This window comes from Anser brachyrhynchus, assembly GCF_964034855.1.
Source record: "Anser brachyrhynchus genome assembly, chromosome: 11".
In the NCBI taxonomy this organism is placed as follows: Eukaryota; Metazoa; Chordata; class Aves; order Anseriformes; family Anatidae; genus Anser; species Anser brachyrhynchus.
The window spans coordinates 20663982-20691866 of NC_137706.1; the positions used below are offsets into that span (position 1 = coordinate 20663982).

At 42.8% G+C, this 27885-nt stretch overlaps 3 protein-coding genes across 17 annotated transcripts in view; 2 read left to right on the plus strand and 1 right to left on the minus strand.

The window, feature by feature from the left end:
* Positions 1-5078, plus strand: part of SMAD3 (SMAD family member 3) — a 75532-nt gene extending 70454 nt beyond the window's left edge. For 5 of the 6 annotated variants that reach the window (XM_080551513.1, XM_080551514.1, XM_080551516.1 and 2 more), the window contains one exon: positions 267-5078. In XM_080551513.1, the coding sequence (XP_080407639.1) occupies positions 267-390 (124 nt within the window). In that variant the 3' untranslated portion in view covers positions 391-5078. The remainder of the gene's footprint in view (positions 1-266) is intronic. The other variant, XR_013938110.1, reaches the window with a different exon arrangement.
* On the minus strand, positions 533-27099 carry AAGAB (alpha and gamma adaptin binding protein). Of its 6 annotated transcripts, XR_013938111.1 has the most exons (14): positions 26943-27099; positions 20790-20980; positions 19732-19828; positions 18936-19025; positions 16574-16657; positions 16218-16341; positions 15475-15521; positions 12496-12578; positions 11721-11814; positions 10942-11046; positions 10372-10421; positions 10165-10256; positions 7401-7545; positions 533-7315 (listed from the first exon to the last, which is right to left on the minus strand). XR_013938111.1 is itself a non-coding variant. In XM_080551524.1 (13 exons), the coding sequence occupies exons 1-12, from the start codon at positions 27013-27015 to the stop codon at positions 10179-10181; spliced, it is 1116 nt and encodes a 371-aa protein (XP_080407650.1). In that variant the 5' UTR covers positions 27016-27099; the 3' UTR covers positions 533-7545; positions 10165-10178. The 6 variants fall into 6 exon arrangements, 5 of the variants coding, with proteins under 5 accessions (XP_080407650.1, XP_080407649.1, XP_080407648.1 ...); XM_080551524.1 differs by having other exon boundaries at positions 533-7545; XM_080551523.1 differs by lacking the exons at positions 533-7315; positions 7401-7545 and adding an exon at positions 7590-8582.
* Positions 12585-27885, plus strand: part of IQCH (IQ motif containing H) — an 85031-nt gene continuing 69730 nt past the window's right edge. For 4 of the 5 annotated variants that reach the window (XM_080551485.1, XM_080551486.1, XM_080551488.1 and 1 more), the window contains exon 1: positions 27127-27248. In XM_080551485.1, coding sequence (XP_080407611.1) covers positions 27192-27248 — 57 coding nt within the window. In that variant the 5' untranslated portion in view covers positions 27127-27191. Of the gene's footprint in view, positions 14596-14697; positions 14805-24916; positions 24984-25604; positions 25700-27126; positions 27249-27885 lie in introns of those variants that run through there. The other variant, XM_080551487.1, reaches the window with a different exon arrangement.

The window sequence follows — 27885 nt, forward strand, 5'->3', positions numbered from 1 at the left end:
ATCCCTCTATAGAGGGAGGTTTTCCGTTGAGATAAGAGATGTAAAGGGAAAAGATCGGGTGTTAAAGAAGCCGGCAGCATAGGCCAGAAGCATGTTGAAGAGGAGAGAGACATTCCTTTGGCCCTGCATGCAAGACTATTGTCTAAGCAGGAAAGAATGCTTCAGTAGCTGTAAAACCTTTTCACATTTGTGAAGTTTTGTAAGTCACATTTATGTTCTTTTTTTCCCTCTCTCTCTCTCTCTCCCCCACCCCTTCTTTCTCGTAGGCGGCAGACTGTGACCAGCACTCCCTGCTGGATCGAACTGCATCTCAACGGTCCTCTGCAGTGGCTGGACAAGGTCCTCACCCAGATGGGCTCCCCCAGCATCCGCTGCTCCAGCGTCTCCTAAGGAAATATCTCCTGGGGGCGGGCGGGGGGAACAAGGACTGGAAAATGGAATTGGCTTAACCCTTAGCAAAAGGCATAGAAAGCAAACTCCCAGTTACTGAAGTGATAAGGAAAAAGATCTGCTACAAAGTGGGTTGTCTTGGTTTTGTTTCTTTCTTTTTTCTTTTTTTTTTTAATGAAACTTAAAGACCCATTTAAGCCACTTCCACTGAACCTGTTAGCACTTTGGTTACGATGCTATGGGCCATTGCAGTTAGCATGAAGCTGAAGCTTATCACGATGAAAAAACAGACTTTGGTTTCAGCGGAGAGAAGCCAGTGCTCTGCCTCCAGCTGTGTCGCGGTGCCGCTGGCACCAGCCGGCCAGGAGGGAACTTTCCCTTTGCCTCTCACACCTCCAGCCTCGGGTCATGCAGCATCTCGGAAAAGCCAGGTACGGCGGGACTTTGGGATGACTCTTGCTCATGCGTTACCATCTCCCTCCATCTGAGGACACCTGTTCTCCCTGCGATTGCAGCAGGAGGGGGGGAAGAAACATTTAAAGCACATGCAAGAGCGAATTCCCTCAGCGATGCTCCAAAAAGGAAAGAGTTTCCCACGCTGGACCAGTAACGAGGAGGCAGAGCCTTGCTTCGCGCCCGAGAGATGCAGCTGACGCCCCGAGCGCCTCAGACTGGATTTACATGAAGCAAAAGGCCTGACTTAAGGCACCTTCTGATATTGCTGCAGCAACTTTCGACTGGAGCTGCTCACAGACAGACATTTGTGATGTGGGGAGCTCTTGCTGGATAAGTTAAGCCTTTGTTATTGTGCAGTCTATTTACATTAACTACAGAAAGTTTGTATTCTATTTTCTCAGTATGTCGAACGGTATCTGCCACTTCTTAAGTCTTAGGGGCGGAGTGAATTCAGCGCCCAGGTCTGCTCGAGAGACGGGAGTGAACAGACCCTTGCTGCCATTTGCAGAAAACACAGTTCAGTAGGTCATCCCATGCTGTCACCATGACTGTGCATGAACCAGGGCATCTCAGACACACAAAAACTCAGTTAAAAAACGTATTTCATCTGATCGAAATGCTCTGAGACGTGGTTTTGCCTGGAGAAATTGGGAGAGTGTATTTACGTGTATTATAAAATGTTCATTTTAAATATACATGCTCCAGACTGTTTAATACTTTTTCCCTGTAGCAACTGTCATGGCAAACAACTTCCACAACTGGAAAAAAAAAAAACCACAACAACTTGTTTTTATGGTTCAGATTTGCCAAATTAGTGTCATAGCTTTGTCAGTGCTATCCAATTATCCGTTCCTTTGTATCTCTGTTGAACATCGTACGCCTTTGTGCCAAAATGGAAGGGGGAGGGGAGAAAGCGATAATCAGTTTCCTATGGAAATCTTTTTTATTTTTTTTTTCCTTCTATATCCAAAAGGCAGAGACGCAAGATCTGGCTCTGGGAAGGACAGACTGTGACGGACATTACGGTGGTTTGTGTTAACTTTCGTCCTGCACAGTTTTAGGCTCCCAGATGCGGCCAAGAGCCCAGTGGAAGTTTCCCTGCGTGCCAGAGCCCTGCTTCCCGGTGGGGAAGGGACTTGTGCGACCCCAGACACTCACCAGCAGCTTCCATGCACCCGCCTGTCTGTAGGGAGAGGCTTTTGGGATGTGCCTGTTCCTCTGAGACCGCCCTGCATCAGCCCCACCGCTGGGGCTGCGACACCCGGCGCTTCTGGACCCGGGGCCCCGGGTGCGCTGGGCACAGAGACCACCGGGAGCCCCCTGGCCACTTCACCAGGCGAATGGGGGAGGCTTCAGCAGGGAGTTTTCTTCCAGAAGTGAGAAATGACATTTTGTATGTGAAATGTAAAGCCTGGGGAAGCCTTTCAGTGGTGGGCGCGCTCCCGAATGATGCAGGGACAACGCAGGCATGTCTCAGCAGCCTCCTGCAGGACTTTGGAGCTTTCACTGTGTGCTCTGCACGGCTTGTGGCATAGCGCTGGAGGTTTTCTAGGATTTTTTTCTTTTTTTTTTGAGTTTTTGCAATGTGTCTGATTTTTTTAGTTAAATCTCTTGATTGCATGGACTTGTGCAATAAGAGCATCTGTATAAAATAGCATTCTCTAGCCGCTGGAGAAGTAGGTCTGTCTGTCCTTGTGGGTTGATCAGGCACGTACTTTCGGATGCAGTTTTCTAACATAGTTGCAAACAAATTTATGCGGACTTCTGTGGAAATATTTGACTTGCTGTTCTAGTGAGAGAGGAAAAAAAACTGCTCTAAAAATGGCCCCAGGATTCCTTCCTCGAGTGGCGTTAAGTCACATTTTGCTTTATTTTACCAAACTTTTCTTTATCTGCATGATGATGGAGGAGGTTGGGCTCTCTGGTGTCTTGTGCATTAGCACCAAAAACGGCATCTTAAATTCGAGGCTCAGAAAGCTCGTTACATGCGGCGGCGTGTGCAGGAACCCAGCCCGACCCGGAGGCGACAAGCTGCAGTAACCCGGCTTCGGCTTCAGGTCTGCGCGCAGAATCGCCGCCGCCTCCGCCCAGCTGAGGGCTGGAGCTGGGTTTCCTCTCTGCCCAGACCTGCAGCTTTTGTTTGATAACGGATAGCGAATCGCCAGCCGCTGCTAACAGATGCCTTTTGAAACAGGATTGGGATGATGGATAAAACCTTTGGTTAATCTCACCTCGTCATCCCTTAAGTAAAATGGCTTCAGATGAAAAATGCAAGGCAGTCCAGCAGTACCGTTAGATCAAATTGAGAGGAGGTTATCTTCACTCGAGTATTAATTTCCTCTCCTCCCCTTTGCCTTCTCACTAATTCATAAAATTTGCTTTCTGGTTTCTGATGTTGCCTTATAAAGGCAAATGGAAAGTCCTGCCCCACACAACACATGAGAAGATAAAGGCTGGGGAGGGTGTGATCCAAGGGACGTTTCGGTTGTTTCCTTGCAGTTGCGCAGTTGAGGTGAACTGTACAGAAGAAAGCAAATTAATTCCCCTGCCAGGTCTGAAGTGTGCTTAATGACGCCATCCGTGCGGACACTAAGGAAGGGAAGAGGTAGCACTCGGCTGCAGCTTGTTGGAGGCAGCGGTGCCCCAGAGGTACACGTGGCTTACTCTTGATTTTACTTTTCTTTCTAAAACTTTATTAAAGTAGCTTTGATATGTAGCACAAATGTATGCAATCAGCCGCGCCCTAGCTTAGATTACACGACTGTACTGGAGTATCTTCTCATTTAGTGGTAGTCTTGGCTAGTTTTACCAGGATTTCATACATTTTTGTTACTAGTAGAGAGTCACTAGCAGGAACTTTGACTCTTTTTAATTGGTGTAGCCGTACACAAGGGCCTGGCTGCTGGCAGATGATATTGATGGCCTTGTGGTTTTATATGTCTGTGGTGATTTTTTTTATTATTATTAATGTATTGAACTGAATTGCAGTGTGTATTTTGTGTTAAGCTTTTCTTAGAAGTAATCCAGTGCTATCCATTTGATTTAATTGTCAGGAATCAGCATGCGTTTATACAAAGATGGAGAAATCTGATTGTATGACATTTCCTCAAAGCTCTGGTTATCCACAGTTACCATGAGAAGGTTGCGGGGTAACCTTTGAGAAAGCAGTAAGCAAATCGGTTTCCCCTCCCCTAAAGGATCAACATGCTTTGAAGTGTGCAGAGGACTCCCTTCCAGGTTGAAGAATATTCAGGACTCCAGCTCAAGCAGCAAGTATTGGCATCCACGCCTTGTGCTATTTGCTAACTAGAAAAAGCACGAGGAGCGAGAAGAACCCAGCTCAGTGAAGTACTTCAGCCATATCGCAAAACACCCGTGAGCTTTCCTAGTTCTCTAAGGTACTGGATAGGTAGGAGGAATGGAATATCACGAATAAGCTGGTAAGCTAGAATGAGAAATAATTAGTCGCTATATAGTAGCTGATTGAGCGGTATGGTTAAGAAATTCAGTATATGTTTTTTATTATGTACATGCTTGTATTTATGTTGTCTTTCTTGAATATTCAGATGAATCAAATATATAACAGGAAGGGCGATAAAGGATTCAGATATTAAATCCTTCATACGTCCCTTTCTGGTGATTGCTAGAAATGAGGCAGTTACTGACGTGAGAACAAGAGACTCATCTCAGAGCTGAGCAACAAGCCCTGGCACACAAAGCAAAATAAGGACTCCTCCAGCAGGAGTCTTTGCCCGAGTTGCTGTTGTATTTTTAGCAATAAGTCAGGTTCCCAGAGGGGCCCTTGAATTGTGGTCTTCAGGTCTTTTCAGATTAATGAGGCTTTAAAAAGAAAATAACATACTATTCCATAAATGTTTCGGTTCATCTTACGTTTCCTCCGGTATGCGGACACTAGAGGAGTCCGCACCGGTCTCTGCTGCTGAGATGCATCTAGTTCACTCTCCCAAAGGAGGCAGCCTACTTCCTTCACTCTCGATTGAACTATTCCCCCTTTGATAGATATGTATGAGCATGTATGCAGTAGTGTTTAGATCTTCTTAACCTGAGATTGTATGTTAATGACCGGTGGTGTCACCTACATGCTTTAGCTTGTTAAGCATTATTCACCTATTTTGTTACTAAAGACCTGTACTATGTATGCCCTCTTATTTCATATGTGAAACTGTAAGTTCTATTTTTGACATTTTAATAAACTTTGATTTGAAAACTGAGGCTCATGAGCAAACAAGGATACTGTAAAAATATATTTAAGGACAGAAACTGAAAGCATTTGGAGTTTTGAAACCACACAGAATACAGAGCCAGCGGTGTCCTTAGGTATGACAATGGACGTTTCCAGCAGCGCACATAAGCTCTCGGTTACAGGTAAGGTCATCTTTCTTTGGGCAGTTTGTTCGTGAATTTAAAGCCAGAAATAGCATTGCTTAAAAAAAAAAAAAAAATGCAACCAGTTCTTTTAACTAATGGGTTTCAAAGGTGAGTAGAAGTGGAGCACTGCAGCTCAAAGGATTTATTGTCGAATTGCTGGAGAAGTCAGAGGTAGCTATCCCACCTAGTCCACCTATGCCACATAAGCTCCTGCATGGCTGCATTCCGTTCCTAGACAAAGTTCTGACCTCCTAAGATGTATTTTTGGCTGTTGCCCCTTGCTATAACAGGTTTCTCAGGCCCATGGTCTCTTTGCAGCAGTGCTGCTCACGCTCCCAGCCACTCAAGGAGAGCATCTTCAGCAATCACTGTAGCCAGCAATTAAACAGTAGCCAAACTTTACCTGGGTAGAGTCCTTTACACCCAGCCTGAGCGAGCTGGGTGCCGTGGACGTGTGCCTGCTGCTGTCAGTACCAGGCTGCACCCAGAGGTGGGCCCGGGCTGTGAAATGCCGAGCGAAGCAGGAGGCAGGCAGCGAGAAGCCAGGCTGGGAAGCAAGGTGCGTACCCGCTGGCGTTCAGCCGGCCTCGGAGAGGGCATTCTGCAAATATTGTTCCTGACAAAGCCAAGGCACACTATGATCTAAGTCTGTGAACTCCTAACGTTCCTCCTAGGGTTTCACCGAAATTCAGATTTTTTTTTTGTTGTTTTTCCTGACAGAGGATTTACGAGAATACTTTTTCCACTCTGTTTTCCAACAATGTGGTAATAAAAGGGTCTTGTCCAGGTTTTATAGTAGGGTTGCCAAAATGCATGTGTGATGTAGTAAACCAGTTCAGAGCTGTGAGTTCTGCTAGTTGTCACCTGAATATATCACGGATTTCAGTATCAAAAACTCGTTTGCACTGATAAAAGGAAGCCGAAGCAAAATACAGGTTTGATAATAAACAAAAAACCTCAAAGACTTAACACCCCCCCCCCCCCCCAAAAAAAAAAAAAAAGTGAATCAACATTCCCTGGAGGTTTCAGTTCAGAAGAAAGTTGGGTAACCAACAGTTACCTGCCAAGGGGCAGGAAAGTCCTCTCCCAAGTGTAAGCCTAGACCTTGGTCAGGACAGCAGCCTGGTTTGTAGGGCTACGCCTCGCCGCCAGCCCCTAACGGAGCGCCCTACCAGCAGATCCGTTCTGAAGACAAGGGGAGCAGGGGGGCTCTGATGTTAGACTTGAGGCGTGTGATTCTGTTCAGGTTTCATTCCCTTCTCTATGCTTCCTCCTGGCTGAAGGGCAGGGTGTCTCCTCCCCAGGTTCTGCAGGAAGCTCCCTTGTTAGGCAGCTGGGTCCCCGCTGGCTGTCTTGCAAAGGGTCGGACTTTTGTGCACGTGGAGAATTGGCTTTCCAACAGAGCGCTGTGTCTGCTAAATTTGGAGGGGGGAGGATGCTTTCCGAGCACCGCGATAAAATCCGTCTGAAATGCACTAAATCAAATCTAAGGCCACCGGGTTAAACCAACAGCAGCGGTCTGCAGACGATGGCGCAGGAAGAGAAAGGCGTTCTGCAAACCTTTCCTGGAGCACGGCTCTTTGCCAAAGGCGGCGCACGTGTTTGCAGGGTCACAGCCGCCTCGAGAGTGGAGCAATAGGAAGACAACGTTACGTTACTGTTTGATTTCCTCGCTGCCTTTCACACACTGCCTTTCTGTTCGTCACATCCCCACGCCGTTATGCCCTTGCCACCCCTCGCGTGACAGCTCTGCACCTCCAAGGAGAACTACCCAGAGGCGGTCAAACAGGCACCGTGTAGGCTGATGGAGCCTTCACAGTTCAGCTCGTTATGCTGTGTTTTCATGAGATTCATCTGATAATCGGTGCCATGGCTAACGATGGCATTGCAATTTAATCAGGCCCGTTTAGTTTAAACTAATCTTCCACAGCCTTTGGAGTGTTTGCTGTAACCTCTTAAAGTGCTCTTTGCTAACAAATGTGATCGCTTTCCTTTGAGCTTTCTTACAAAGGCCACAGACAGAAAGTGATCCTTCCCATTTTCACTGAAGCATCGTTGTGTCCTCCTCCAGAATCATGTCCTAAAAATAACGTACTGTATATCTAGATGCTCTTGTGACTATCTTTACCGAAGACAAGCTGCTACATCTAGCCACAGTGCATTACCTCAACTGTGGCACATGGCAGGACCACAGAGCTGTTGCAGAGCCTTGCTCAGCAGTGGAATACCAACACCTGGGAAAGTTAGCTTCAAAACTGTTACAGGGATGTAAAACCAAGACAGGAATTCTTCTGCTATTGCTACACAGTGCTGCGAAAGAGAAAAAGAGAAACTAAGACGCAACAACTTCCAGGTTTGCATTTCAACTAATGCCCCTTTTATTCATTTCTGTAACACCTATTTTGTAAAGAACTTCTGTAGCCAGAAGCAAAGCTTCTCCAGAAAGAAAAACCCAAGTCACCAGCAAAGTAAACTTTAAAAATACAATACAATAATCTTCATGGATCATTAAAACTAGTTGCCGGTACCTCTCAGCCACACCTCCTACCTTGATGAATAAATAGTGCTTTCTTAAAGCACAGAAAGCATCTACTAATGAGACAGACATTTACAACAACATTTTGATTCAAAGAGTTCGTAGTATGTTAGTAAGCTCTGCATTAAAATATTATCTGTACAAATGTTTCACCAATCTTAGATAGAAGCAACAGGGATGCCTTCCCTAGGGGATGGTGGCTATCAGACCTACCTCCTACTACACCAGAGTACTTCTGATTAAATCAAGCTTGCTTGTGCTGTCAGCACATGCTCTGTGCTTTCAAATACTTGTTCTCATTACGATCGCTCCTATTTGTAGCAGGCTGACTGTGCCCAGACTGGTAACTCTGACCCTGGAATAAGGCATCGTTTATGGGAATTCATCTGCTTGCACCTTGTAAACAGGCAGGAAAGAACTTAAAATTTAGTTTTTATCATTTTATTCAATTTAAATAAACTATCACAGGTATATCACATGTATGAAAATTGCTTTTATAAAGTATTCAAGTGTATTATGTTCTTCACTGTGTTCAATTAATTTACTATGCACTTTTGCCACTTATCTCTATTGCACAACAACTATTTAGAAAGGAAAAAAAAAATCTTCAGCTACCAAGAAGCAAACAGAAAACTGTTCCCTACTTGGAAGGCACCACCTTCAGTTCTTTATTACAGCTCTCTGTGTTGGGGAAAAAACAAACAAACAAACCAGGAGCGAATGGGAGGAGATGGCAAAGTCATGGCAAGGCCTGGCAGATGGGAAGAGGTGGCGCTGGTAGGTGTGGTTCCTTGAATGTCTATGTGTGTCCCTGTAAAAGGAACATTTCTTCTTGAAAATATGTGTTTTACTGTGGTTCAGTCTTTATATAGCTTTTCAGGCTACTAAGAAGGCATTGTTTCTATTCCTTAAGAGTTGAAAACACTTCAGATTTTACCCAGGACATGATTTACGGCATTCTAAGAAGCCTATTATTTTAGCTTTGCTTAATCTTAAAAGAACAGGCAACGAATGTCAAGAACCACTGTGAAAGTGCTTTCAGAATTTAAAGCTGTCAAATAATTTATGGAAAGCCACTGGTTCAAGACTCACTACATTTACTAAAATGAAAAAACAGACTCTAGAAAAGTTCATTTCAAATTTTCAAAATAAAATTGCTTAACACTGCCTATTTTCCGATTGATAAGGAAATGTTCTTTGGGGAAAATACATGCCATTTCACGTGGTACATCTGACAAGCGCTAGAGAAGGTCTGCTCCTTCAGCAGGGAATCTGCTGGCTGCCTCCTTCCATTGATCTGCTGACTGTGTCTGACAGTTGACGGTAGTAGAAAAGGGGGATGTGGCAGCTGACTTTTCTCTTCTCTCTTCCTCACTGACCTTTGCCTTCCTTCTTGTTGTCCTAGAGCCACGTTTGTTTACATTCTCCAGTAAGTCTGACTACGTGACCGCGTAGAAGATGGCAATATTACTAATGAAGGAATTTTTTAATCCTTGATAATATGAAGCAGTAATTTGAGACTTGCATTCTGGCACCTTCTAATTAATATACAGGTGCGCAAGTCTGTAATAAATGCACCAGGTGCCAGTGTGGGGTGTTTGAAATCACAGCTTCTCTCCTTAGATATTTAGGCTAGAATTCACCAGCAGGAGGTCTGCGCATTCTCCTAGGCCTTCGAGGCCAAGCACTGCAGAAGGTTTGGGCAGGGAACTTCACCCCTGGAACAACAGCAAAAATCTGTCTTGCATTTAATCTCAAATTTAGTTTCTAGTGGAAACCCAGGGAGTGTGGCACGACACCTGAGTTTTCACGGAAGGACCACATACTTACAAACGCAAATAGAATTCAAAGCCTATGGGCCATTTCTAATAGCTTTGGCACTCAGCAGGATTAACCTCGCAGACTTGGCATAGCAGCTCACAATAGGGCACAATTCACCAACTTTCTCTTCATGGCTCATATAAATCTGGTTTGTTTTAACTAGTAAGTCAGCTATAAAGCTACATAAAAACATCAAACAGGCTTACATCTAAAATGTGGAATTTAGAATGAAGTACTCATTTAACAACCACTAGCCATATGTAGAAAGATAACTGGTTGTAAATTTGTTTATTTAAACTCAAAAGAGGAAACAATAAAAATGTTAATTTGAAAAATGTAAACTAACTTATTATTTCCTCTAACTCCATCCTTGTCTTCTAAAACTCTCAGAGAGAGAATGAACGCTCAGACAAAACCACTCTAACCATTAGGTGTTGTGGAATGTGTTACTTAATACAATGATTACGGAGAATCCTTTAACCAAAGAGAGCAATTAAAGCTAAATGGGGCTATTTGCAATAAACACTCATTGCAGGAAAAGATCACTCTTTTAGGATCGCTCTGTCGCTTACGGCTACAGAAGAACTTAGTTTTCTTCGTCTGAGGAGAGACCTTCAATTTCATCTCTGTCTCCTCCAATCGCCATCCAGAATGCTTTGGCCACCTAACAAGGAAAAAATGGGGAAAATTCCCCTCAAGTGACTGAAGGTTTAGCAGTTTAGAGCTCAGAAAGGAAAACTCCATTTTTAATAATTTCAATGTGAACTTCAAAATCTCACCTTTTCCGCATGCAGTTTTCTTTGTTCATGAGGCAACGTTGCAGCTTTTTCTGTGGAAAAGAACATGACTTGGGTTGTCACCCTCAGAAGCAAGCAGGCAGAGAAATGCCTATTGCAGTTATTTTTAGGGGACTACAAAGAAACGTCTTTAGGATTATAAAAAAGGAAGCATGTTTAGTAAGTGCTATTGCAACTTACAAACACCAGAAAGCCAATACTTCTGAGCACACTGGATTTCATCTCAAATGTTTGTACCGTTAAACTGCAAGACTGGCGCGCAGTTGTAGAGCTAAAATGAAAGTTCTGCTACAGGTTCTTGAATAGAAAACTGTAATGTTAATTCATGGTGGACTAGAACTGTGCGATAGCAGTCAACTGAGCAATATCGACTTTCAAAAGCATTATTAAGATGATGGACAAATTAATGAAAGGATCAGCAACTTGTACAATACCTCAGGCAGCAGAATAAGGATTTGTAGGATTTGTACAACCTCCCCACTTCACACACTGGCTTTCATGCCTTTGATTGATTAGAACAGGCGAGCTAGTACCTCTCTCCCCAATACATACCTTTCATTTCTTTCAACTTTGAAAACAGCCTTTCAAAGTTCTCCAGGTCACCTTCTCTCGTGGTTAGGTTGGCTAGCTCTTGAATGTCCATATCTAACATGGGATCTAAAATAAATGCACATAGGTTTGTTCTAAGTAAATTATTCTGTTTTGTCAGTAGGCATAAAAGCCTTAGTGGCAATCTGATGAAAACAACATTATAACATCTACATATCCCATTCGTACCCCCTTTCTTCCCCCAAAGAAACACTTAATTTACTGATTGTTCAGAAAGACAACTTATGGCACCACTGCAGTGGTAACTAATTTGGGTATGTTATATTGCAGTAACATTTTTGAGTTCAGCCAGTATTTAAGGTTTCTTGCTTAATATAAAATGATCCATTTAGGATGGACCCATGTAGAGTGTGCTTCCTGCTGAATGAGGCTGTAGGATGTCAAATTGTAATTATTTTTCTCTCAACCATAAAGCCTAAAGATTTATTCTTATAAAGATGTTTCTGAACAGAAAGAATACCCTCACTGGGAAATTTCACAAATTCAGATCTGAATGTTTCCAACCAGCGGTACTGCTGGCAGAGCTTAGCTGCAGGAGCCCTATCCTTTCTAAAGCTGGGCCCATTTTCTCACGGAGAACACCTTAATGCTAAACAATTAGCCTCTACTGGCTCTGGCATTTTTGCCATATTTTTCATTGAGAGCAAGCCAGGAGCTTTCTGGGAGCATTCCAGCCAGGGTTGCCGGCTCCAACACATCTGCCAAGCACAAAAAGAGCTTACCTACGTGGTTGTCAATCTGTAAGTTGTTTGTGCTTGCTGCATCTTCTCCGTTGTCTAAATGGGATTCTTCCCTGTCTGCTGCTGAGGGATTGGGCTGTCGGGAAACAAATAGATATTACAGGAACTACTGCACCCTAAAAAGCATCATCAGCAAACCAAGTGCTTCCTTTTTTAACTTCAAAATCTTACTCTTTATCATAAACTGCTACCTACTGTGCCCTGTGTGTCATGAAAGGCCACACTTTTGTAACACTGTACATAGCCACTACAAAAAGCTTTTCTATGATAGGTTTGCTTACTTTTTTAAACAAAACGTTCAAGCGACAGTTTTTTGTTTTGCACAAAATACTGCTTTTGGATATTAATGAGAAACAGCATCTTGAATGGAGCTTTTATAATCTTTCCTTGGCTCCAGTGGGCTGTCTGGGGTAAAATACACACAATGCCAAACTGTGTGTGCAACCCACACCCAGCAGGTTTCCACCCTGAGCGCACAACCAGACATGGCAGGTAAAATGACAAGTTCTGAAGCAATGTTCTGAAAGACAGCGAGCTCACAGCCACGAGGTGACAGCTACCAGGAACAACTGCCTCAGGAGGGCTTTAAAAAAAAATGCAGACAGTTTTTCAGACTTCAGAAACCTCCTTTAAAATAAATTCTGATAAGCTGTGCAGTATCCCTTGAGAAAGGAGGAAAAAAATGAAAGCCGCCACCACTACACCCAGTGCAACAACGGGAAAGAGCAAAGAACAAGAAATAGGAATTACTGTTTACTTCTGTATCTCGGTTCTCCTCTGATCCAATGCTACAGTTCGCCCCTGCTAATGTACTGAGAAGGCCAAAGCCCTGGGTCCTGTCTAGAAACAAAACAGCTGTTAGTTTGAAAGAAGATGCAGTATTATTGCAAAGAGCTGCAACTGACCCGGGGTGGGGTAGAGATTATTTTAGGAAAGACACATCCCCATACCCCCACACCCACAAAACACCCTATAAAACTGTATAGGCAACTTTTAAATATCTAATACAGAATTCATGGAGTTCATTTGGGCTTTCCACGGTCGCTAACCTACTGTGTTTTTCAATGGTATTTTATAACCCAACTTCAAAAAAAAAAAGTAAATTGAAACCTGAAACAAAACAATCATCTTTTTCATCTGATAGATATGGCACAGTATTTTTAAATTAAGCTAACTGTATTTTTAAAACTTTGTTTATAAACAAAAATGTACGTGCAATAGGCGGTATTGGGATTTTTGCTAAGCCACGTTTTCTGCTGGCTCTGCCTTGAATAGTAAATATTTGTAGTTACACAGGAGACTCAGGAGAGTTTTCTTAAAATATGAGTATTTTAGTCAACTAAAAAAGAAATAATGTTACTATACTACGAATAGCTAGGAAACAACAACTTACGCCAGAAGAAAGATTAATATTACTTTCTTTAAAGAAATGTGGTCTACATTAATATTACAATAATGACTAAGCTCTAGATTCAAATGTTGAGATGATGTAATTTTTATACACGGTCCAAATTTACTTGCCATTTATACAAAATTTTGCAGAGTCGAATGTGTAACTAAAACCATCAGCTATCTAGAAAACATGTAAACATGTCTCAGCTGGAGAATTACTAAGACTTCATTTCCTGTTTAATAATCTCCACTGTGTTCTTAGGCTAATGTGAATCCTGTGCCAGTCCTCTTGTCCCCCTAATGCCCCCCCCGGCAGGTATTTGTTTCAATTGGCTCTGTTCTATACAGTTTTTCTGCTTTTACAGATCACTTGCCAAAGGTTTGGGAAGAAGTGAATCAGTCTAGCCGAATGGATCACCTTAAAAATGTTCAGTTGCAAGAAATAAGAAAGCCCTTAAGTCTGCCAGAGATATTAACAGGCAACTGAGCGATAAAGATTGGGACCTGCAACCCAAAACAAAGTAGCTTCCCGAAGTTTCAGCAAGCTGAGCAAAGCGTTGTCTTTAGGGAAAAAAGTAAAGATCAATGTTTAGCCAATTTCTGAGTCATCTGAAGCCAGATTGGACATTGCAGTCCAGAATGTACTTGAGAGAGAACGTTCCCACATTGGCAGAGGAGTGGATTAAGTGACCTAATCGTGTACCTCTTTCCTATCTGTGATTTGAGTTCATCCTGTACAGAAAAATGGCAGTGTCTCCATCCCCACCACCACAGACACGTAACATCAGCCTGTGTAATTAGAAAATGTTGTCCTAATTAGAAAGTACTAGAATCTACGGCCTGGATCTCTGAAAAGCAGCTATTTGTTTCTCGATCCGTGGTTAGGGAGGTGGCAGACACAACACTTGCTTCCAGTCACACCCTTGAAAAAAACCTTCCTATAAACTCTTTTTATTGGATGTAAAAGTTATTTCAACTTCTGGGTGCAAGTCAGGAAGTGGGTGATGTCTTACACAGTGTTCTTACAGAAGCAAAGCCAAAAATTATCTCATTCAAATTATTGTAACAGCCGATGGCTCCATTATGATGCAGTCTATAGGGTTTCACAGGTGCCATCAGTCGCTGCTCTGAGCATGGCTTAGTAATTCGTATATGCTTGTTTCGTAGCAAAACGTTCTCTACTGTCTTTATCTACTCCTCTTCCATAGTCTGTCTGCAGCTGACGTGACACATACAAAAAATGGAACTAAGAAGTGGGAATTCAAAATTTGTTTAAACAATTAAGTTAAAATATTACCAATAAATTGGGCTAATTCTTTGTAAAGGGAGCCAGGCTAATGAGCGGCTCCACCCTAGGTGACCAGCTTCAGCTGCGATCACTGAAGCACATATATAAGCAGGAAAGCAGGCAACCAACCTCTTTCAGAGGGCAGCAATTTGTTTCTCTTACTGCTGAGTCAACAAGGTTTGCTCCTGTTGGGTCAGCTAAGAACAACAGCAGTATTACAAGCTGTTGGGGGTGAGAAGTTTGTTAACTGAAGAAGTGTTGATATTCTTCTGCACAAAGGGAAGAAAGTAAGTCACCTGATTCTCAAACTGAAGAGGGCTCCAAGACCTGGAGAACAAGAAACTTTGTACCAACCAGACAGGGGATTGCTTTCTAAGCCTTCTCAGGTAAGGCTGCTTATTTTCCTTTTCATAGAGACAATAACTGCTTTATTTACACACAAATTATGTAGTATTACATGATGTAAAATTGTTTACAATTCAATTATGTTATATTTAATGCTTATCCTTATGGATCAGTATAAGAATGAGTATGTTTAATGGTTAGAGAAAAAAATCAAAAAGTCAAGTTTTTCTTAATAATTACATGGTACTTGACAACTTCAGAAGAATTGTGCTTGGGTTCAGGATAACACACTTTAAAACAACATGGTTTTGATGCTCATAGCTTAAAAAAAACATTCCTATTCCGTCCATTAATTTAAATTCTCATACAAACAGCTACCTGAAGTAAGGTAATGCTGTAATATTGGCTTTTTGGATGGCTACACTTAACAGTGCTATAAACCTTTCCTGCTACTCAAACATCGTATATTCTGTATGAAAAAACTTTCACATGAAGTGTGACTGTATGACTTCTAAATGGTCGGCAGTTATAGGTAACTCAGCAGAAAAGCTAAGGTTTTATTTACACGGTGGCTAGTTTCCAGGATCAGGAGGAAGCTGAAAACAATAGATATGCTACAGGTTGTAAAAAGTTCTATTTTAGGTAAAATGAGCTCAACCACTTCCCTTTGAAAGCACAGTCAAGTTGCAACAACGTCCAAATATAGTTCACCTCCTGAGGGGTTTGTAGTAACATATATCAACACTGTGGTTTCTGTACTGTGGAGATAAAAAAAAAAATCTGGATTTTTAAGGAGTTTGACCTTCACATAATATGCTAATGATGCATAGGAATTTCCCCCCATAAAGAACTGAATATGTGACTAAGTTCTGTTCTTCTGTAATGTGACATCTGTCAAATGTTAAGAATACCATTTTTGTACTAGTAAGATTAACTTCATGCCATCTCAAATAGCTACCTGTTTCCTCTACAATGGTTACGGTAAGCTGGAACCAATCTTAGCCTCGTTCTGATGTGGGGTGAGAAATACTGAAAAGGCAACCTTAAAAAAAAGTTCAGGAGTTCTCATCCTAGTTACACTGAATCCCCAATAACCATCTTGCAGTTACAAGAACAAAAACCTCTCAGCACTTGAAATCATTCTACAGTAAAAAGATGTAGGAAGGAAGAAGCCACAACAGTGGAAAATTGTACATCAGGGAGCAGGCAGACATCAGAAGGTTTCAGAGTTATCCCACTAAAAACAAGAAATATAAGGCCAAACACCACACAAAAATTCATCTTCCTACATTTCCTGCAACAACTTGTGTAATTAGAAAGGTTATTAAAGGCTTTCAAGAAAACAGAAGTATTTACACTAGTAGTAACTCTGGGCTAGCCACACATTTCCTCTTCTACTGTCTAATCCTGAAGTGATTTTTCCAAAACTGTATCTCCACCTGATAATCAATTACCTGCAGGAAACTGGGTTGTCTGGTTTTTGTGCTATTTCCAAAAAGTTCTGCAGTTTCTGTTTACTTAAGTGGGATTTCTGTTGGGAACTCAGTCCTTCTTGCAGTGCACTTAATGTATTAAAACCTTCAACAGACATTTGAGAGCAAGTTAAAGTATAGAGGAAACAGGAACAAATATTGAAATGGGATTAAATCTCACCCATTGCCCCTCCAAGTCTCTGTTTATCAAGGGACAGCAAGTGATACCTGGAAAAGCCTATTTCCATGTAAAAGGTTGGAGTACTGTAGCTGTCTGCGTACTGATGCATTGGCAATAACACTGCAGAATTCACACAGTGGGGATCTGTATTACATACCAGTCTTCATGACTACATTCGACCACACATTGGCATTCAAGGCTTGCACAATTCGTTTGACTCCTGTGGACTCCGGAAAGTCATCTAAACAAAAAGATGTTTCGTTCCTCATAATTAGACCAAACACCAGTACATACTTCAAAGTAATATGATGTGTGACTGAATACCTGTCCTATCTTACACCAATGGATAAAGGACTTTGGTTAGCAAAGAGATTTCTTGCCTTTGCTTCATGAAAGGCCAAAGAAATCTAGATTAATGCCACACCTCTTGGTCTAGACTTGTGGGTGTTATGAACTGTGAGGTCTCTACCTTTTACAGAGAAATCTACATTTTGAGTGGAGCTTTTAAATGTTTAGCACTGGACCTACATTAATAAATTACTTTTTAAAATTACCTGGAAGTTATAAACCATTTTTAAGTCAGTGTTAGAAGCAAGACCTCTTTTACCCCAAGATCTCTCAGAATGCTGTATAGTATAAATAGATTCTAGAATTCCTTCAGAAGGTAAAGAACTTCAGACAGCCATTGAAAAGGGTGCAATGCTTGTTAAATGAAAACTATTGTACAAAAGCTATTTTCACAACATCTAACTAAGGGTTGCAGTAATCCTGTAAATTACAGTAACTTCAATGTTTAGGGAAAGCATTGTTTGGACTTCAGCTTACTGAATAGATCTGACACCACTTCATATAAAGTCAGTTTTCCCATTTCCTCGGCTTAGTCAGCTTCCCATGTTTGTGTAGGTCTCACAAAGCAATAGGGAAGAAAAACCCTTTGGATAGGAAAATGTGATTGCTTAAAAATCAGCTCTTCTCGGATGACTCAGGGACAGGTGTAATAATTGAAACTGCCTTTAATAATGAATTTAAAGCTGTTTGTGACCCCTTAGATCAAATACTCTGCCCTCCATGATAATGTTGTTTAGTTTTGTATTGGTCATTATCTAGAGTCTCAGCTCTTGTTCTCAGTACACACTACAACTGATAGTGTAGTTAATAGTAAGAGCTCCAGTTCATTTGGGATGAGATACCAAGAATGTCTTAACTTTTAAACAGATATTAGCTCAATATGTTTACTGAATCTATTTTATCTTCTGTAATTCATATAGAATGCATACAAGGTAAATGTTACTGAGTGCAATGCATTTCCTCTCATGCATGAGTCACAGTGAATCAAGCAGCATGTTAAAAAGTGCAGGAGAGAATGTATATCTTAATATTCCGAAGATTAATACCTGAGTTATTATTCCCATTACTTATTATTTAAAGTGATTATGTTATTTAAATGGTGCATAACTTGTTCTTTACAACACTTATTCAGTAGAAAAATAACTTAATGTTACTAATGTTTCCTTTAAAAGCACTTCAGAAGAAAACTTTAATGGGTATCAATTTCCGATCTTCCTGTTTTCTACGAATCAGATTTATAAACATCCCTCCCACCCCAAATTAAAAAGTGTTAAACCGAAATGCATCTTAAAAGACATAGGGGCAGGAGTTCTTACCTACTTGGGATAAAGTTATAATTTATCTCTCTCTTTGCAGGAGAGGGGAGCTTGAGTTTTAGAAGGCCTTTAGACTAACATATTTTTAGTGACAGCTATGTACTTGGTAAACTTGAAATGGAGCAAATGTTAGTGAATTATTCCATTCAAGACTGGAAATGGAGTTGGTTATCTTATTTTTGGTTCTGTAGTGGTAAAATTTAGACACTTTCTTAATCATTGAGATGAGATAAGGCTAATTCTGATAAGGCTGTCAGGAAGTGCAGAGTCACTTTTCAAGAGTGGAACATCACAGTACTGACTTTGCTTTACGGGTTTTCTCAAGTTGTAACTGTATGGCTAGGCAAGTTATTTTGAAACTGGTTTATTTCCTGTGTAACAGTGCATGCACTTCTAAAACGTTTTTTAATAATCTCCCCTTTTCAGCCTATCATGTCACTGAATAACCTCTATCTTCTCTTTGTATATACAATAGCTTTAAATCTTCTTCAAAAAGACTAAGAATTTTCCTCCCCTTATGCATCTATCTGCTGCTTGTTTTGAGACTGATTTCAAAATGGAATATAAAAGCTTTTTATGTATCAATAGTCCTAGGATTAGTGCCGTAAAAGGAGCTGATATTAGTTCTATGTAGGTACTACAGAAACCAGTAGTTGTACTTGGGAGGAGACCAGTGTGATGTCTTGGAGGAAATTCTTCCTCTACTTCCTGACTGCATATAGCTGAGACTAAGCCTTACCGACTGGGAGCATTCCATGCTGTAATCATGTAGCACAGAAATAATCATGCCCCTTGCAATTGTTTAGAGGTTATTTTGGTGTCTTTTTAATTCTAAAAATTAAAACAAGTACCTACCATCTTCATCTGGCAGTTCCTCGGGGCTAAGTTCCACCAGTTCAAAGCCATGCTTGATGCACCATTCCTGAGCTTTCTGTCTGTTAACACCTAATGTGGGGAAACAAAAATGCTTTCTAAACATACACATTTGAGACTAATACCAACAGTTGAATTTCTAGCTATGTTTTAGTCTCTCAAAGTTGTTTGCTTGTTCTGGATTGTATGGGCAGGGGAAAAGTAGTAGCTGGTTTGGGTCTTCCAATCGCTTTAAATTTAATTCCAAAAGCCCCCAGAATTAAACTTCTTTGAATTATTTTTAAATACTATAAAATCAAATGGCTTACGGGGGAATGTAAGTGAAGTGCCATGGTGAATGAAGGTTTCCACTACTCTGGATTTGAACCTGACATGTGTTACCTTATACAACAGCAAACTGTAAGGAACAGATATGCTAATACAGAACCAAAGCAGCCATGTGTATTTAATGCCCAAATGATTAAAAAAAAATTAATATAATTTCCACTAGAGTTAAGCAACTCAGTCATCCTTTTTCTTCACTAGCAAGGATCGTGAACATCAGTAACATGCCTGCCCTGTTAGTTACCTTGCAGTGCACACTAGCATACTAGGAGTGGGATATGCAAAGTTCATTTTAAGCAAACTTGTAAAATTCTGATTCAGTTTTAGGTACTACTAGTTTAATACTTCTGTTCTTGGTCATGAGAACACCCTGGCTCTTAAATACAAAGCCTATTTTCACCCAGGTATTTTAAGAAATCTTGAAGTCAGTTTTGGATTTCTATAGGTATCATACCATTTTCAGATACCCTGTTACAGACCAGGATCATGACTTCTGGTAGCCACTCTTCTGTCAGAGGAAGCCATTCAGAGACACTATCAAGTCCAGATTTCTAAAGGAAAGAAAAAGATCTTTGGAATACATCCTCAAATACTTTACAAGTTTTACACCAGTTTTAATCATTAATAATACTAGAAAAATAGCAATGAGATAAGGAAATATGCCAGACTGCACATTAGGTATGTTTAAGATGCTTGTGTTCTAACTACAGAAGTTGATTTATATACAGCAGCTTTCTTGATTCTTGATTTACCTTTGACCTCCCTTTCATATTTAATGCTAATTATGCAACCCTAATTTAGATTAGGAAAGTCTTTCACTTAATGTTGATCACTAGTATTTGGTTTTAAGCAGATCTCAGGTTTGATGTTCAGCTATTCCATCTTCCACACTGAAGGGGATGTTGTGGTAACTGATGAACAATGCTCATTGCTCTGTTTTATTCTGAGACAGTACTGAGATGTCTGGCTAAAGGTATCTTTGCAGAATGTGTGGTATGCATCCTTTCCCACCTGTAGTGGAAAACAGTTCCTTGTAGCATACTCCTAAGTTCCTTGTAGAACAGCTCCTATGTAGGAGAGCTTGTCTCAATCTTTCTGGCTTTTGCTAAAGCACTAGATTCATTGCTACCAGCTTTGTAGAAACAACTTCAGGTAAAATGACAGCACTTAGCCTCACATTTAGCTTCCTTGTCCTTGGCTATTCTCAAGCAGCCTTTCTGAACTAGCATCAGCTATGAGTAAAGCTGGAGGTGGTGGGTTGGAAAAGGATTCGCCTTAGTGGCATATTTACATCCTGAAGAAATCTCTCTTCCAGCCAGGGTGTAACAGCAAAAGGGAAGGAAATATTTGCTGTTGTTACAAGGCATAATTTACCTTTGATCTACTGATAATTAATAGAACAGCTTAAAAGAAATGGAAGTCACAGGATGAAGATACTATAGATTGTGGTTATCACCATAAGGCAGCTATACCATACAGATAAAGCAATGTAATGAAGCAGAAGAGTCTTACTATTGAGCTGTCAAAGTACACCACAAATGCTTGCACAGATTCAGCAATTTCTCCAGTAACATGAAATGTGCTTGGTACCACACAGAGGTGAATATCTGCAGAGTAATATTTATTATCTATTGTCCAGGGGTAAAAATTCACTCCTCCACTTGTAGTAGCACCCACAGTAAGGTCTTCTTTTCCTGTGATACCTGTATAAAAGAAAATGAGAGATTATAAAAACCAGCATCAAGAAAATAATTCAACTAGCAAAGCTTGGCACAAGGCTGATACACAGCCATATTTACTTGCTATAATAAAATGAGTATGTATTTAAGATGTACAAAAATTAAAACTCCATTCCTTACTTGATCCTACTGTTTAGTACCCTTAGATGAATTCTAACTTTCAAAAATAAAACATGGTATGGAAGGTCTTGAGAGTAAGCTTTTTTTTTTCCCCCTCGAAATGCCTTTTAAAGTGTTAGCCTCAAACTCACGACCTGTAAACAGGATGTATGGGGAGAATAAAAGGCTTCACTTCAGCAGAAACAAACCTTGCACGTTCATTCAGATGTAAAGAACTGTTTAACTGTGACCAAAATCTCAAGGTAACTAATGAGAAAATAAACCAAGTGACTGGAATTCAGTTGTGATTCCCATTAAATTCCACGTAGGAGTTCAACAATTAAAATCCAAGGCAGTGCTTTGATAACGCAATGCTGAATGCTGCCCTTGGTGTGCTGGTAGCAACCTTTGCAGAACACTCATGGCGTGACAGCCACCTGGTGGAGCTGAATTATAGCCAGAAGGGGAGCATCCCATCCACACCTTGCTGGAAGGGGCAGGGTATCTTGTCCAAGGTGAACTAACTCGTGGGCGTTTTACAATGCAAGTAAATCATATATTAAATTGACTGAGTCATCTGGGCATCGGAAGAGTTTTTAAGTGGGTTTTCAAAGATTTTAAGGTTTTTATCTCAAAAGAATTGAGGCAATTCCTTAGTTGGCTGGGGACATCACCACTGAGGTAATCCCACGCAAACCTCGACTCTGAGCTCTACACTCCTACAGCATAAGCTTCCAAACTTCTGTTCATGTAAATATGGACGAGACTACTGATTTGGGTTAGGTGTTTTGATAATCTTGAAAGACTTGTTGTTTCTTGTCTATTTGCTATTTCAACCGCAAAATGGAGCACTTCAGTTGTCACTTGTAGCCGTTCTTCCTCCTGTTTGATAGCTCGGGTACAACCATGGTTCTGATGCTCTGTGGCCACAGGAATGATTGAAACTTGGAAAATCAGCAGTCAGACTTGGGCAAAGGGAGGTAAACAGCATGAGGAAAGGAAATCTGTTCAAGCTACCCACTATAGCAAGAGTACAAAAGGGAAAAATTCCAAAAGACTTTCAGAAGCTGATAAAAAAAAAACTTTCATGTCTACTTTGTATATGATCTTTTTCTTACAAAGGAGTTCATGGACAAATTTAGGTCTCAAAGTGCTGCTAGAAGAATGAGGACATGTCCCATTTCCTATCACATGCTACTGGTCGTGTATTTGAAGCAGCCTTTCATCCCATTGTGCCTCTGATTACCTGTCATTTGCCCGAAGACTTTGCCAACCCCCTGTGAAATTTCTCTCCTGGTACAAATGGATGCCGTGCGCTGACCTCAAAGCGCTGCGGGAACGTTTTGAAAGGATTCGAACTCGCTGTGTCTGGGACAGCACGTGGGGTTGTACCAAATTACCGCACCACAGCCCGATCGCTCGCGGCAGGAAGCAACTGCAGCTGGGGCTGCTTGGGAACGGTGCTTTCCTCTCCCCCAAAAGGCGCTTCGACCCACTAGTCTGGGGCTTTGGGGCACCCAAGGAAAGACTACAAAATACCGTACGCTGCAACTCCAACTGAGCTGTCACGGGTACATTTCACCAGGCCTAAGGATGGTATTTGCTGCCTTGGAATCCCAAGAATTTCTTCCCAACAGTCTGTATTTGAATGGAAAAAAAAATAAACTCAGCCAGAATAGTTTAAATTGAGAGAATAGTCATCGATAAACTCCACTTAGCTTTATTTGGATATGGAATAAATTTCCAGACAATTAACATGGCGAAAGGAGGCGACCTGTCCAACTTATCTCCAGTGAGTTACTCATTTTTAATTTTAAGCTTTCCAGCCACTGAAAGTGTCAGTGGTTTGCCATCCAAAGAGCTCGGAAAACCAACTGAGTCACCCGGTGACCACAACAGCAGGCAGGCGTACGGGGCTGACTTAATTAGCTCGCCTTTCCATAGAGCAGAGAGGCTGGCTTGGACGGCAGGCACGGAAACAGGCTCCAAACGCACCAGTATTAAAGAGAACCAAAAACACGCTTGGAAAAGTTCACGCCACAAAAGAATACTGCTTAGTGTCATTCAAAAATGATTTGGAGTTTAAGATCCTCTCTGAAATGCTTACTTGGATGCTTATTTTACTGGAATAACGTTTCTTGGAACTTTACCATCTCACCAATAACTGCTGAACACTAGGATATACTTCGGTGTCCCCCACTTCTGTCTAAAAGCACTCCGGAGTAATGGAGGCTTCCTCAGATAGGGTGAGTTATTCCAGGCTGGGGGCCAAAGAAACCATTCCTGAGCCAGCTCCAGCGTCCTGCTCAGGCCGTGCCCTCCTGCACACAGCAGCTGTGTTTGCCCGTGCGCCCTCCAGGTTCCCTGTGATCAGCACCCTGCTGGACATGGACGTTTATCTTCTCCGTGATGTGTGCCTGCACGGCACGCAGCAGATTACCCTGCTCCGTGACTCTTTTTGCCCTCAAGCTGCAAACCATTTGGGAACGAGGCAGCAAATGGCACGGGGTCGGTTTGCGGCTCGGTCCAGCACTGGAGTGACTGGTACTGTATGGATCAATGGGCTTCCGAATTTCTGTCCAAAGCAGAAGGGGCTTTTACTTCCAGGCTGTCAGCCACCACCTTATGGCTTTCCAGGAAACTGATTGGTCATGCTCCTTCTTTACGCACAAGTATCCATTTTTTAATCCGAAAAAATTCTGATACATACTTTTGGAAATGAATTTCAGCTAATTATATAAATGTTTGCTCATTTCATTTTACTGATTTAAACCTGATGACTTTTAATTTCATGGGCTTGCATATAGGCTTTGTAAATTAAACGGTTTAGAAGACAAGGAAGAGGACAGTGTAAAACTGTAAAAATTCACTTATCTGTCCCCTTTTTGTACTAGGGGCTTGTGTATTCTGGAAGGGTAGGGCAGTAATTAATTACTTTAAAAGGCCCATTAGAGACCAGAACTTCTCAGAGAAGCAGAATACAGAGTCACATGTGGATCTCGTGCCTTTTGTTGCTGTGTTCCCTGTTCTCTAACATCCAACTGGCACTTACGCTCTTCTGCCATTTTGTGTTTAAGGTCACTGGGTTAGGGATATCTTTTCAGAACTATTCCAACTTTTTTCAGATATTCTTTCCTAAAGAGATGTTAAGTGTTGATCACTCTTCCCAGTGGTCTTTAGATGGAACAGATGCAAGAACACAACTGCTTTTCTGCTGTGCCCCAAGTGATCCCAGTCCTCTCAGCTGGTAGGTACACCAAGTAGTTCTCGCATTCTGGGCCTTGAGAGCCACCTGGTGGAATACACCATGCGAAATACTCCTGCAAGTTACACGAGGAGTAAAGTGAACTCAAATGTGTGTTCACCTTGGGTTCTGCTGTGGGGGAGGAAGGAAAGGTAGACAGTCCAAAAAAAAGTGGAAGATGACATCAGTTCTGTAAAACAGTATTTGTCTGCCAGCATTTTTTTAGTAAAAACAAAAATACCTATTTGGTGTTTTAATTCATAATGTATCTGGTAAGGGCCAATCCTATCCTGCGTGTTCTATAGATTAGTTTTGCCACAGTATACAATGAAATCAAGCATTCAAGGTATCCCATAGAAACTTGAAAGGATAAAAATGTATCTAGCAAATGTACCATAATAATCTCATCCTCAAGCCATTTTCTACTTAAAAGGATTAAAACAGTGGAAAAAGCCTTGCAATTAGCGCAGAAACTTCTGGCAATCCGCAGAATTCAGTTCTTGCATACCTCTGAGCAGCAAAGCCTCTAAGCAGCTTCTCTCTACTTACAAAACCAGGTTTGCCTACAGAGAGCGTGTACCAGGGGAGTCCAGGAATGCAGTGGCAACAGCAGTGACAACAGAGGTAAGATCTTTTTTCACGTTATAGACCCCAAACCCACAGCTATTACATGGACCTTACCAGGCAGTACAGTATTTAGCAGCATATTTAACCATAAATATTGCATATCAAACATTGAATTGCTTCAGAGGTGCTAATATAAGACTCTTGGTCTCAGCACTGAGCCAAACCACTATCATGTAACGCCTTTAAGCTGGTGTGACACTCATGCTGTGAAGGCACAAGTACTGAGAATTGCACCAGTGCTTTGTTCCAACCCACCAAAACCTTTTAGCCCACCCAATCTACTGTAGCCAGCCATAGCCATATATCCCCATCAACGTATTCTTAAATGTTTTATAGCTTACTGTGCTTATGTCCCTGCTGGAAGCCCCTTTACAGTGCTCCTAAGCAAGATATCACTGAAAGAGCAGGAAAAAAAAGGGGGGTGTGTGTGTGTGCACGCTCATGTTGAAGTTATGCATCTCAGTGTGCACACCAAAGAGCTCATGCCAATTCCCTAAAAAGCAAGGCTGCACTAACAAGTTGTAATGGCAAAACCACCAAGACCTAAACACTTCTTCCTGGAATGCCCCTGATTTTTAGAATTACTAAAAATTCCACCAAAGTTTTCTCTACTATTAGGTCTTACCAATGTTCCCTTTTCCAAGCCATAAAAAGGGGAACTGGGTCTCAAGATAACCACTTCCCGCTGTATGAATGTAGTCACTCGATGTGGGGTAAGCGCAATCTTTAGTTTTGACAACTGCAGAGAGGCTGCTTTAACTTTCCCTTTTTCTGTGCTGATGCAGAGATGACAAATGGTCAAATGCATCAAAGAGAACCTAAGCAAGTGCTCAGACCCATCAGGAGCTTTAGGAAGTTCTCCGACCCTGAAGGTCCGAGATATTCTCTGGTCGCTTTATAATTGGAAAGGTGAAACCTGTGGGATTGTGAGTGGCCTGCTTTTGTGTTCCTGTGCCCGCAGTCCTGAGCTGCTGCTGTCACTCTGCTCCCCTCCCTCCTTCTAGTGGCCACCTGGGGTGTCCTGGAGGAACATGAGGCCACTTTTGTGCTGTGGATGCCCAGAATGGCTAACAGCGGGGCTTAGGGTCTAGCCAAGCTGTTACTTGTTTGCACAATAGCAGATGTACACTAATGTGTTTATTCAGTTGTGAGATGCTCTGGTTTAGTTCATGTTTTAGGGACATGGTTTAGTGGGTGATGGTGGTAGGGGAACAGCTGGACCAGATGAGTTGGAGGTGTTTTCCAACCTTAATGATTCTAGGCGGGACTCTGACAAAAACCGCCTCAAGGCAGCGGCTGGCTCACACCAGAACAGATGGGGCTGTGGGGCTTCCTTTCTCCTGCCACCTGCAGTGATGGTGTCATAGAATCTTTAAGGTTAGAAAAGCCCTCCAGGATCACTTGGTCCAACCACCCCCTACCACCACTGTCACCAACCCAACCCTGTCCCCAAGTGCCACGTCCAACCTCTCCTTGAACATCCCAGGGACGGTGACTCCACCACCTCCCTGGGCAACCTGTCCCAATGCCTGACTGCTCTTTCTGACAAGAAATGTCTCCTCATTTCCAACCTGAACCTCCCCTGGTGCAACTTGAGGCCATTCCCTGTAGTCCTATCCCTGGTTATCTGCGAGAAGAGGCTGACCCCAGCTCCCAACAGCTTCCTTTCAGGCAGTTGCGGAGAGCAATGAGGTCTCCCCTGAGCCTCCTCTTCCCCAGACCAAGCACCCCCGGTTCCCTCAGGAAGGACACAAGTCCTCCTCACAGGACTGGCGTCCCAGGCCCTTCACCAGCCTCGCAGCCCTTCTCTAGACACCACTTTATTCCCTCAGTGGCTTATTTATTCCCTCGCTAGCTTATCTATTCCCTCCCTAGTCCATTTCCTCGCAGCGCGGGGGCCGGGGAAGGGCCGTGGGGGGACGCGGCCGGAGCCCCCCCCCCGCGGCGCCCACTCACGTTTGACGAGCTCCTGGGCCGCGAAGCCGCGGGCGCAGCTCGTCACCAGCGCCAGGGGCCCCGCCGCCGCCATGGCGCCCGCCGCGCCCCTTCCGGCCGCTACCACACGGCCCCGGCAGGACGGGGGGGGGAAACGCTCCGAGCGGCGGCCGAACCCGCTTTGTCGTCTCGGCAAACCCCCTCGCGGTGCGAGCGGGTGGCGCGGCCCGCCTCGCGCGTCCCGTTGCTAGGGCTGCGGGCGCAGCCGCCATGGCCGGCTCGGCGGGGCCGGGCCCGGGGAGGGGGGCGGAGGCGGCCCTGGTGCAGGTGGGTCCGGGGTGGGCCCAGGCGCTGCCCCCGGTCCTGGGGGGGGAAGCTGGGGGCGGGGGGAGGCGGCAGCTCGCTCTGGGGGGCGGAGGGGTGAAGTTGGTACCTCATAAAGCTGTCCCCTAGAAGCTGTCCTGTGGTGCGTGGCTCTGTCTGTCACCCAAATGTCACCCGAAGTGAGGGATAAACACCTCGCTGTGGGCTTCCTTGGGGTCTCCTTGGGATACATCTCCGCCGGGGATGTCTCCTGAGCTCCCCTCGGCACTGAAGCCCTCAGCGGTTGGACCTGGGTTGGATTTGGCAGCGTGTGCCCGAGAAATGCTGTGAGGGTTTGGTTTGGGGGTTGGAATCCCATTGGAGTCCCTTTGAGTTGCTCGTCTTGCTGTAATCACCTTGTAGTCCTCAGTACACGTGAGCCACGGCGTTGTTTTCTTTGAGTATCCACAATTTGTACTTCTGTGATGCTATTCACGTAACCAAAATCACAAAATGGTATTTTAAAGAGTGATTCTATCACGGTTAGCAAATATTCTGTGAATCACCAGATTGTTTGTACCATCAGCTGCTTACATCCTATAGCGGAGAATTGCTCTGTTTTTGAGTTGCGTGTTTCCTCTATGCTTCTCAACTAATCTTC